This window comes from Heliangelus exortis, chromosome 30, assembly GCF_036169615.1.
Source record: "Heliangelus exortis chromosome 30, bHelExo1.hap1, whole genome shotgun sequence".
Lineage (NCBI taxonomy): Eukaryota > Metazoa > Chordata > Aves > Apodiformes > Trochilidae > Heliangelus > Heliangelus exortis.
In genome coordinates, this window is record NC_092451.1 from 1,356,935 (window position 1) to 1,369,426 (window position 12,492).

Here is a 12,492-nt window from a genome sequence, read left to right on the forward strand (position 1 = left end):
GGGAAAGAAAATGTGGAGGTGACTCCAGTGGCCCTGACTGCAGACACAGAGAAATGGGGAAGTGCTTTCAGCAGCAGCACAGGACAGCTGAAAAAAAACCCCAAGGGAATTCTAAGCACAGAATCACAACAGCTTTGGTTTTCTTCAACACCTTTATATTTAATTTATTTAAGATATTCTCTACATTAAAGTATTCTCATGCCAACACTTCCAACCTCCCACCCCTACACCTCAAGAAAAACAGACTGGACACAGCTGTACAGTGGAATGCACTGGAATAAAGTTGCTATTGCATTCAAGTTACAGAGAACACTGAACAAACCATAAAGGGAACTGCACAGAGGAGACGTCAGAAGAAGCTGGAATTAGCACAGCAGAGTTGGAGTCATGTTAGCACCTTCCCAGATAAACCCTGGAGGGATTCAGGGAGGTGCAACATGCTTTGGTTTGCTAGACCAGAGCTTAGACTACAGCAAGCCTGGCAAAGAAGCAGAGAAGCATGCCAGCACTGGGCTCAGAGCCTCAGCTGAACCAAGTGGAAGAAAAAAAAACCCAAAAACCAAACCCTTCACACGGAGCTGACTGCTACTTTGCAGTGCTAGGGAATGCTGAGCTCTCCTGGTGATCCACATCTGTGCCTGGAGTGCAAAGCACAAGAGTTTCAAGCAGGGCTCAGGACCCAGTGCCACCTGGAGAATGCTTCAGAGCAGAATTCCAAGCACCCATTCCCACCTTCAGGCACTTCCTCCTGCTGCACTCTGTAGGACAGGACTGGGAAAGCTGATTTTCCCCTGTGCCAGGGGTTTTTCCACATCTCAGAATCCCCTTGGAGAGCAGCACTAAGCCCTGAATCACCTTCTGATCTCAGGATGCTTTGCCTGCTGCTCTGTGGCTCTGGCATTTCCAGGATTGAAAGGAAAAAACAAAATAAAACCAGGGCAAGTAGGAAGTTTACTCTGCAAGCTTCAATGAAAAACCTTTCATTAGGAATTCTCGTGCTACCTTCAGGTAGCAATCTACTGTCCTTTGACCTCTGAGAAGACCCTGTGCCCGTGGAAAAGCAGCTACTACTGTGCTCTGTTCATGCATTCCCTGAAGACTCTGGAGTCCCAGGCAAAAGCCAGGGAGTTGCCTTTCTCAGAAAGGTACTTGGCATGCACCACACTCCCCACTCATTACCCTGCTCCCCAGGCACACCAGCAGAGTGCCATCTGTCCTACCAGCAGCATGGCAACTGCTGGGATCAGCCTGAGCAGATGCTTGGGACAAAAAGAAGTCCCATTTGCTCTTTCCTGCTCCCTAAACCACGTGGTGCTGGTTTAAAGGTCAAGGTTTGCAATTCCTGGTAATCCTCAGACATTCCCTGGAGATGTCCACGAAAAGTCCACTTCAAAAAAATAAAAAAAAAACACAAAACAAAAAACTCAAGCTTTGTGACAGCTATTGCACATTTGTAAGAGCTGGCCTAAAGATGATCCTGAAGATCCAAGGCTTTGGAAGAAAGGATATTTTCAAAACAAATCAGTGTGGATGGGAACACTGGCACAAATGTCACCTACTCTGGGATTTAATTGTAAGGGTGACAAGTAAACACCAACACATAGGGGGGAAAAAAAAAAAAAGAAAACAAACAGCATTTCACAGAGCAAAGAGAGAAAAAAAAAATGAAGCTGTGGCTAGTGTTTTGCAGTGGAATCCCGAGGGTAGAATTCAGCCAGGGTTGTCTGAGGAATTCTTTTCAGCATCTCCTTGGGGAAGATTCTCAAGAGCTGCCACCCAATGTCCAAGGTCTCGTAAACAGTGCGGTTTTCATAGGCTCCTGCAGGAAGCAACCAGAGCCTGAGCTGGAATGGGGGCAGGGAATCACTGAATGATGGAATCCCAGAATGGGCTGGGCTGGAAGGGACCTCAGAGCTCATCAAGTCCAACCCTTGCTCCACTCCCCCCGTGGTTCCCAGCCCATGGCACTGAGTGCCACATCCAGGCTCTTTTGAAATATCTCCAGGGATGGAGAATCCACCCCTTCCCTGGGCAGCCCATTCCAATGCCTGAGCACCCTCTCCAGAAAGAAATTCTTTCTAATGTCCAACCTAAACCTCCCCTGGCACAACTTGAGACCTCTTGTGCCCTCTTGTCTTGCTGAGAGTTGCCTGGGAAAAGAGCCCAACCCCCCCCTGGCTCCAACCTCCTTTCAGGGAGTTGGAGAGAGTGATGAGGTCTCCCCTGAGCCTCCTCTTCTCCAGCCTCAACACCCCCAGCTCCCTCAGCCCTTCCTCCCAGGAATTCTGCTGGATCCCTTCCCAGCCTCCTTGCTCTTCTCTGGACCTGCTCCAGCACCTCAAGCTCCTTCCTGAGCTGAGGGGCCCAGAACTGGACACAGGACTCAAGCTGTGGCCTCCCCAGGGCTGAGCACAGGGGCAGAATCCCTTCCCTGGACCTGCTGGCCACGCTGTTCCTGAGCCAGCCCAGGATGCCATTGGCCTTCTTGGCCACCTGGGCAGAAGTGTCTGACACCCCAGGGAGATCTGAGGAGAAGAGCTTCAAGGGTCTTACACAAACTGCTGTGTTCTGGCAGCAGGCACTCACCCTGAGCAATGAAGTTCTTCTCAAACTTCTGCAGAAACTCCAGGTACAGAAGATCATCTGAGGTCAGAGCTTCCTCCCCCACCACAGCCTTCATAGCCTGGACATCCTTCCCAATGGCATAGCAGGCATACTAGGAGGGAAAGAAACCCAAGGTGCTTTTACCTGGATCATTTCTCTTCAAACCCCAACAAAAAGTCTGACTGAACACTCAGTAAAACAGTTCCCACCTGCCCCTGGGGAGCACTTGTTTGGCTTCCCCCTTACAGGCTGGGTAGGGAAAGGTGTTTGAGCTCTGCCCCTCTGGAGAGGTTTTTACCTACCAGCTGGTTGGATACATCTGAATGATCCTTCCTGGTCATCCCCTCTCCAATAGCTGACTTCATCAGTCGAGACAAGGAGGGCAAGACATTGATAGGTGGGTAGATCTGGGGAGGAAAAAAAAGAACAACCCACAGAATTTCAACATTAAGGCTTCAGAAAGTACAGAGCAATCTTAAGCTCAAGATTCTGACCAGCATGGGACACACCTGTCTGTTATGCAGCTGCCTGTCCACGTAGATTTGTCCCTCAGTGATGTATCCAGTCAAGTCAGGGATAGGGTGAGTAATATCTACAGGGAGAGAAATGTTGTCAGACCCTTTACACCCATTCCAGCACTGACGTGGCAGCTTTCTGCAGTTAAATGACTTCTAAAGTAAAATACCACTCAGTTAGTAGCTGCATCTACCACTCTTTTGCAAGGATTAGAGCTGTAGGCACTCCTGACAGAGGGCTGGGGAACAGTCCTGAGCTCTGAAATGGGGAAAACATTTCTACCAGCAGCACAGAGTGGAGACAGCAGCCCAAAACTCCAACATCCCAATGGAAACCTCAGGGCCAGAGCCCCTTTGCTCTTGCTGCGTGGCCAAACTGAGGCAGCTCGCCCTGAGGGAACCTTCTCAAGTTGTTAAAAACCCTTGGAAACCACTCACCATCATTGGGCATGGTAAGGATGGGGATCTGAGTGATGGAACCACTTCTGCCTTCCACCCGACCAGCACGCTCATAGATGGTGGCCAGGTCAGTGTACATGTAGCCCGGGAAGCCACGGCGCCCAGGAACCTCCTCTCGAGCTGCTGAAACCTGGGGCAGCCAGGAAAATGTTTCCAGGAAGTCAGATCACCCCCACACACATCCACTCTTTCCCCTCATTTAACTACACCAGGGATTTTCCACCACTTCTTCCTCCAGGTGACCCCAAAATAGAATCGCAGAATCATCCGGGTTGGGAAGCACCTCTGGGATCATCAGAACCAACCCTGGATCCACTCCCCCCCCTAGTTCCCAGACCACATGCAGTCTCTTTTTAAAAATGTCCAGGGATGGAGAATCCACCCCCTTCCTGGACAGCCCATTCTAATGCCTGATCACCCTCTCTGGAAAGAATTTTTTTCCTAATATCCAACCTAACCCTCCCCTGCTCTGGGAGAAGAGACCAACCCCCAGACCACCCCCTCACCTAAAACACCAGAGAAGGTGCCAAGGCAAAGCAGGCACTGTCACCCCAAAGTGCTGAATGTCCCTGGGCAAAGGAGTTCAGCTGCCTCAGAAACTGCAGAGCTGCTGAACCCAATCCCTGACAACCCCTGGATAACCCGATGCCTCGCGGGCTGCTCCAGAGCATCCCTAATTAATACTGCTGTTAATTAATGCCAACCTCTCGCAGAGCCTCAGCATAGGAGCTCATGTCTGTCAGGATGACCAGGACATGCTTCTCACACTGATATGCCAGGAACTCAGCTGTGGTCAGAGCCAGACGAGGGGTGATAATGCGCTCGATGCTGGAAGAGAGCAAGGATCAGATTATTTGGGACAAGTGCTGAGAGCAAGGATCACATTATTTATGTGACAAGTGCTGCCAGGCTTTGCCTGAACCCCTCTTAAACCCTCTGAAAACCTGCTCTGTGCCCCAGCTGCAGTGCCAGCACTTCATACCCAGCTCTGCTGCCAAATCCCACCACCGCTGACCTCCGGCAGCTCCAGCTCCCAGTTTACTTCTTCCCAGCCTTTTCCCTGCCATCCCAGGGCTGCTACTCACGTGGGATCATTGGCCAGGTTGAGGAACAGACACACATTGTCCATGGATCCATTCTCCTCAAAGTCTGATTTGAAAAAACGAGCAGTTTCCATGTTCACCTAAATCAGAATATTCAGGCATCAGGAGCAGAGCAGATCTGAGCACATTACACTGGGTGTTACATTAAGGTCTGAACACCTCATTAATAATCTGGAAGCAAAGCTCTCTGTATCATGAGGATTCCCCCACATTCCCAAAAGAATGAATTATTCCTATATTCCTAAGTTTCAGATACTTTATCCTGATCAGACCATTTGGAACATTTGGGATTTTCAGCCACTCTGCCACTGAATCTTCAGCCATACACCCAAGACTTACTCAGAATACTTTAAAAATAAAGTAATGTGCAGATACCCTCAGCATTGCCTTATTATTCAAGCATCATTTTCTTCCAACACTCCTGACTTACACCCATGGCAGCAAACACAATGGCAAAGTTCTCTTCACTGTAGTCCATCACATCTTTGGATTTCTTCACCAAGCCAGCCTGGCGACAAATCTGAGCTGCAATCTGGGGGAAAGAACATTTCAGTCCATCTGCTCCAGAACCTAACCCTTCTTTGCTTTTTCACCCCCCTAAAATTCAAGCCACTGAACTAGGAAGCAGCTTTTGAGCACTCACCTCATTGTGGGGCAAGCCAGCAGCTGAGAAGATGGGGATTTTCTGGCCCCTGGCAATGCTGTTCATGCCATCTATGGCAGAGATGCCAGTCTGGATCATTTCCTCTGGGTAGATACGACACTGGGGGTTGATGGGCTGACCTGGTTTGGGTTTTGAGACCACATTTTAGTCCATGTCCATGTCTGAAGTGTGATCAAGCTGCCACTGCCCCTGAGCACTCACCTAAAGCTCATGGCAAAAGGTGAAAGCCCCACTGTTAGCCCTAAAAATATCTTTAAATGTGTCTGGTCAAACCACAGCCTTCTGGAGATTTTCTGCTCCCTACAAATTTGACTTATTTGATGCCAGGCATTTTAAAATAAAATTAAAACTCTCTTTAAAAGATAAATCCTAAAACCCAAACCATTAGATTTGTCTTTAACTCCAGACCAGGAATGGATTAGGAACATACCCATTATGTCAAGGAAATCTTCAGCCAGAACAATGGGGCCTCTGTCTATGGGCTTTCCTGATCCATTAAACACTCTGCCTACAAGAAACAGCAAAAAAGTCAAAATCTAAGTTAGTGTGAAAATCAGGCAGTGTGTGATCTGTTCATCCTTCAAAGCAAAGTGCAAGAACTTACCCAGCATATCCTCAGACACTGGGGTTCTCAGAATATCCCCAGTAAACTCACAGGAGGTTTTCTTAGCATCAATACCTGAAGTTCCTTCAAACACCTGTAAAAATAAAATAAATAAACCAGAACTTACAGTACCAAGAGACAAGACAAAGGAGAGTTCACAGAACCCAGAGATCATGTCCCAAGAGAGATCTAACACAGCTCAGACAGATCTGAGCAAGAAAATGTTTTTTGAGACACTCCTTGTCATACCTGAACCACAGCTTTGGAGCCACTGACTTCCAGCACCTGCCCACTTCTTCTTGTGCCATCAGGGAGAGTCAAGTGGACAATCTCTGCATACCTAGGGAACTGAAGATGACACAAAAAGATGGTGGAAAACAAAAAAAATAATAATAAAAAATAAAACAATAAAAATCCCCCACAAAAAATGTTGCAAGTTTCAAAAAAGCTTAAGCTTAGCCACTACTTTAAGTCTAAAAATAATTTTATCAGAACAGAACTCATTCTAAAACAAATTACAATTTACCAGGCCAAAGCCATTTTGCAGGGACAGTACAACATTTGCTGCAGAAAGGCAGAACCTGTTCTAAAAACCTGAGCAGTCCTGACACAGAGCCACAGTTCAGTATCTGACAATAAGAATTAAAAAAAGGCTTTTTTCCTGCATCAGGTGCCTGTCAGTAACCTGAAACCAAGTCAAAACTTTTTAAAGTTGCCTTTTAGGAAGCACTTGGGGTCATTAACACAGTTTGTATGTTTCAGCATAAAAGTTCAGACAACATTGGAGGGGATTTTGGTAAAACTGAAACAACATTTCCATCCTCTTCCCCCCAGTAGTCTCAACATCTCTCCCAAGGCTGAGTGGACCTGGGAATTTCACAGCAGTCTGGATTTAACCCCTCCCAGAATTTTCTTGTCAATTCTCCCCCACAGAGAACTGAACAGAAAATTTAATTAGAACCTGAATTCTAAACAGAAGTTAGAATCTGAATTTTTACCTTAACTTGATCCAAGATAACCAGGGGACCATTCACACCCGAAACAGTTTTATAAGCTGAAAGAAAGCAAACCACAAGTCAGGGGATTTCTGATGTCCCAAGAATAAATTTACAGGGAACATTAAGGGAACAACACAGCCATTTCCTTGTCTGTCACCAAAATTCACTGCAAGTCTCTACCCAGGGAAAATCTGAATATCACCAAAACTCAAGAGTTGACATTTTAAGCTAAGAAAAATATAGTTGTGAACCCTTGAGAAGCAGGGATAACACCACCTGGAATTTAAAAAGAAGGTGCCACTGCAATTTATGTCCAACATAACTCAATACTCAACTCCTAGGCTGAGTTTTTTTAAACCACCACCCTGCTGAATTTTTTAAACCATCCTGCTGGTTTTTTTAAACCAGCCAGGACCAAAAAAAAAAAAAAAAAAAAAATTTGTGTGTCCTTAGGGCATCAAGCAGACCTCTGCCCCAAAGCTGAGCTCCTGCAGCAAGTTGTGGGGTCTGGCACACTGCTAAGAGGAAACCTTACAAATCCCTTCCTGTCTCCCAAGAAAAGGTCAATGCACAATTTTGCAAAAGGCTGAATTTTAATTTATCCAAACTCCTGTGCTTGGCTTAACCTGGGTTCACTGGAGGCCTGACACCTGATAGAAGGGCACAGCTCATGCCTTAAACATCAGGAAGAATTCAAGAACGCCAAGAATTCATTGCTCTGCTTTCAGCCCAGTGGAAAAATCTGGGAAAAAAACGGAACAAAAAATGGAGGAAAAAAAAAAAAAAAACAACCAACAAAAAAATCTCCCTTAATCCACAGCTCAAAGCAACCTTGAGTCACAGCTTTATCAGGGTCACAAGGATGACCAAAAGGATGAGTGATAATCCCTGAACCCTGGGAGGGAATAATGCAGAGCAGGAGGGACACCTTGGTCACACTGCAGGGGCAGCCACTTCTTCACCAGTTCCCCCAGCACCAAACCCCAGGGATTGACCCCAAATCTCCCAAAACCCCACGTTTTCCCCAAAAACTCTCACCACGGCAGAGTTTACACCTGAATTGTTGCCATGGGATCTCTTAAAACAGCAACAATAAAACCTGAGATAAGGCTGGAGGTGACAAACACAGCTGGAATTAAAGTTAAAAATCCCATTTTTAAGAATTAAAAGCAAAGCAGAGGCTGAGCAGCTCCTGGGGGGGGGAGCACTGCACAGAGGTGATGCCACAAAGAGGATTCTGAGTGTCTGCAGCCCAATGTCCCCCCAAAAAAACCCCAGAACTGAGTGTTTTGGGCAGAACATTGGATCTCATGACTGCCTTGTGAGCACTTCCTCCTCCTGCACCAGCCCAGGGCTCACGTTCCCTTTTTATGAGAAAATTTTTTATGAGCTTTATCCACGAAAAAAAACAGATTTCCTGGAGATGATGATATTTCCTTGAGATCAACCACCAGCGATGCCCCTCGACTCCAAAAATTCCTTTTCCTCAGAAGAAACTGAAATGTTTTTTTTGCATCCAGTTTGGCAAAAACAAAACAAAAAAAAAATCTTTGTGGGGAAAAAAAAAAAAAAAAAAAAAAAAAAAAAAAAAAGATTGAAGAAGCAGCCACTTTGGCTCCAGCCTGACAGGAGCCTCCGGAGCAGCAGATCTGGGGGGAAATCATCGTAATTGCTGCATCTTGCAAACCAAAAATGACATTTTCTCCCCTTTCTCCCTGGTTCTGAGGTGTGTGGGTTCGGAACTGTAAAATTACTGAATCATAGAAAAAAAAAAAGCCAGAAATTGGGCCTTTCCTCCCCATCTCCCCCCGCTGCACCCCCCAAGGGTTTTTTCACAACGTTGCCGCATTTCCCCTTTTTTCACCCCATTTCTCGCCCTCAAGGCACAGAACCCGCCCCATATTCTCAGCTCCGGCCCAAATCTCCGATGCCACCGGGGACACCGCGATGGCCGCTGTCACCCTGGGCCCAATCCCCTCCTTCCCCAACCCCTCAGCACCGCCACCACGAACCGAACCGAACCGGAGCACCGCACGGCTCCTCCGCCCCACAGGGAACCGCGGGGATTCGGTTCGGTTCGGATCTTCCCCACACACACACACCCCCCCCTATTACCAGCGGCCTAACCCGCGGAGCCGCCCCGAACCGGGCCGGACCCGAGCCGAACCGGACCGAACCCCTCCGCACTCACTGAGGCGCGGCTGGGAGATGTAATCGCGGGTCAGAGCCGCCACTTGGTCCCGGGGCCCCCCGGGCCCGGCCCCGTTCACCAAACCCCGAACCGCCTGCACCGCCGCCATCTTCTGCTGCCCCGCGGCCGCTCCGCGCCTGCGCCCAAATAGCGCGGAGGGTCCGGCAGAACCGCCCCGAACCTCCCCGAACCGCCCCGAACCGCTCCCAAGGACCGCCCCGAACCGCATCCAGGGACCGCCCCAACAGGGACCGCCCCGAACCACACGCAGGGACCGCCCCGAACCGCCCCAAGAGGGACCGCTCGCTGAGGGATGGGTGGAGATGGGTTCGTTCGGGTTATGAGGGAACGGGGGGAACCGGGGAGGAAAAAAAAAAAAAAAGGAAAAAAGAAAAAAAGGAAAAGGCAAAAAAAAAAGGAAAAAAGAAAAAAAGGAAAAGGCAAAAAAAAAAGGAAAAAAAGAAAAGAAAAAAGGAAGATAGGAAAGGGAAAAGGAAAGACAAAGAAAAAAGGAAAAAAGAAAAAGGAAAAGGAAAAAAAAGGAAAAATAGGGAAGGGAAAAGGAAAAGGAAAAAAAAGGAAAATAGGAAGGGGAAAAGAGGAAGAAAAAAGGAAAAAAAGAAAAAAAAGGAAAAGCAAAAAGGAAGATAGGAAAGGGAAAAGGGAAAGATAGAAAGAAAAAAGGAAAAAAGAAAAAAAGGAAAAGCAAAAAGGAAGATAGGAAAGGGAAAAGGGAAAGATAGAAAGAGAAAAGGAAAAAAGAAAAAAAGGAAAAGCAAAAAGGAAGATAGGAAAGGGAAAAGGGAAAGACAGAAAGAGGAAAGGGAAAAAGAAAAAGGAAGAGGAAAAAAGGAAATAAAAAAGGAAAAGCAAAAAAAAAGGAAAAGGAAAAGGAAAAGGAAAAGGAAAAGGAAAAGGAAAAGGAAAAGGAAAAGGAAAAGGAAAAGGAAAAGGAAAAGGAAAAGGAAAAGGAAAAGGAAAAGGAAGAAAAAAGGAAAAAAGAAAAGGAAAAAGGAAAATCGTTATATATTTTCATTATATATATTCATATATAATTAAGATATATTCACTATATATTTTGTATAATAATAATAGTAATAATAATAGTAATAATAATAATAACAACAATAACAGTAATACCCCAGTCTCTATGTGCCCCTCACCTGAAGGAGAATTTGGATTTTTTTTTCTCTGCAGAGCTGAGCAGTTCTGAGCTCCCTCAGCAGGTGGTAGTGCTGCTCTGCTCAGCCTCTGCCTGGCTGCGGATATTTAGGGAGGCACTTCCAGACCTCACCAGCCAATTCTCATCCCGGGAAACAAAATTTAAAACCTTCAGCATCTGCCCTGATGCTCACCCAGGGAATTCCTGGGAAGGAGGGACCCATCTCCCGTGCTTGGCAATAGATTTGGGAGGAGAGAGGAAAGTGGCAGATTGACACGCCAGGAGATAAAAGGGGAATAAGTCTGGGATTTCTTTTCTTTTTTTGCAGTAAATCCCTGCATGTGGAATGAACGATGGAATGGGGTTTGGGATGGTGTTGGGAAAAACACCAAGAGGAAATCAAGGAGCAAAGTGTCACAAGTTGAAGCAAAGGGAAGTGATGGAAGAGAAGGGATTGCGATTCCCAGCGGCATTCCCTGGGCACGGGGAGGATTTCAGAGTGTCCTGGACTTCCAGGGATGAATCCATGGAGAAGCAGAGGGCTGGGATGGGTCCCAGGGAAGAGTTGGCCTTCCAGAAATGAATCCATGGAGAAGCAGAGGGCTGGGATGAGTCCTAGGGAAGAGTTGGCCTTCCAGGGATGAATCCATGGAGAAGCAGAGGGCTGGGATGGGTCCCAGGGAAGAGTTGGCCTTCCAGGGATGAATCCGTGGAGAAGCAGAGGGCTGGGATGGGTCCCAGGGAAGAGTTGGCCTTCCAGGGATGAATCTGTGGAGAAGCAGAGGGCTGGGATGGGTCCCAGGGAAGAGTTGGCCTTCCAGGGATGAATCCGTGGAGAAGCAGAGGGCTGGGATGAGTCCCAGGGAAGAGTTGGCCTTCCAGGGATGAATCCATGGAGAAGCAGAGGGCTGGGATGGGTCCCAGGGAAGAGTTGGCCTTCCAGGGATGAATCCGTGGAGAAGCAGAGGGCTGGGATGAGTCCCAGGGAAGAGTTGGCCTTCCAGGGATGAATCCATGGAGAAGCAGAGGGCTGGGATGGGTCCCAGGGAAGAGTTGGCCTTCCAGGGATGAATCCGTGGAGAAGCAGAGGGCTGGGATGAGTCCCAGGGAAGAGTTGGCCTTCCAGGGATGAATCCATGGAGAAGCAGAGGGCTGGGATGAGTCCCAGGGAACAGTTGGCCTTCCAGGGATGAATCCATGGAGAAGCAGAGGGCTGGGATGGGTCCCAGGGAAGAGTTGGCCTTCCAGAAATGAATCCGTGGAGAAGCAGAGGGCTGGGATGGGTCCCAGGGAAGAGTTGGCCTTCCAGGGATGAATCCATGGAGAAGCAGAGGGCTGGGATGGGTCCCAGGGAAGAGTTGGCCTTCCAGGGATGAATCCGTGGAGAAGCAGAGGCTGGGATGAGTCCTAGGGAAGAGTTAAGGAGCTGGGCCAGAGATAAGGGCTGATGGAGAGCAGATAAACTCTGCCTCTCCTCTCCCCTCCCTCCTGCTGCTGACGCAGCCCAATGGAACCTGGGTGAGGATTAAATCTCCATGGAAAAGGGACACTGGGATCCTCTGCTGATCAAACCCATCAGTCCTGGGGAGCACAGCACCTCCTGCAGCAGCACCCAGATGGGCTCCAGGGTTCCTCCTCTGCTCCACACAGCAGCTTTGCACTGAGAAAAGGACCAGGTTGGTGGTTTGGGGTGTTTCAAGGCTCTGTTCCCTCTTTCATGTCCCCTGCTTCCTCCCTCCTTATCTCTAGATATCTCCCCTTCCCTTAATTCTATCAGTTGTTATTTTCTTGGTGCTTCAACCATCCCTGTTTCTCAGCCAAGTGACTCTTGTGGCACTTTGTGCAGTGACAGAGGGTTTGAAGTGTTTGCTTTGGTTGATTAGAAATTTATTTGGGGATTTATATAAATATCATTGCTTTGGGAAACCACCGGATTATTGGAAAGAGCCACAGTTCAGACTCAGCTCCATCCCTTCTGCCACTTTTTTCTCCAAAGTGCCTATGAGCTGTAAGAACATAAATAGCTAATTGTTTGCTTGGTTAAGTGCAAATTTCTGATTAATATTCTTCAGGGTGACAGAGTAAGCAGCCTCCTCTGGAGCCTCTCTGAAGCTCTGATCTTCATCACACACTTTGGGCTTTTAAGTCCTCTGTCTTCCATGACATTTCAATTAGGTCAAACACAAAGATGT

The 12,492-nt window shown here is 47.7% G+C and overlaps 1 protein-coding gene across 1 annotated transcript; it reads right to left on the reverse strand.

The window, feature by feature from the left end:
• Positions 1-133: 133 nt before the first annotated feature.
• ATP6V1B2 (ATPase H+ transporting V1 subunit B2) lies at positions 134-9,306 on the reverse strand. The gene is made up of 14 exons (XM_071728941.1): positions 9,139-9,306; positions 6,948-7,003; positions 6,199-6,297; positions 5,950-6,043; positions 5,776-5,853; positions 5,325-5,464; positions 5,112-5,213; positions 4,664-4,761; positions 4,283-4,406; positions 3,558-3,708; positions 3,114-3,196; positions 2,907-3,011; positions 2,587-2,716; positions 134-1,819 (listed from the first exon to the last, which is right to left on the reverse strand). The coding sequence occupies exons 1-14, from the start codon at positions 9,245-9,247 to the stop codon at positions 1,677-1,679; spliced, it is 1,512 nt and encodes a 503-aa protein (XP_071585042.1). The 5' UTR covers positions 9,248-9,306; the 3' UTR covers positions 134-1,676.
• Between the last annotated feature and the right edge of the window lie 3,186 nt (positions 9,307-12,492).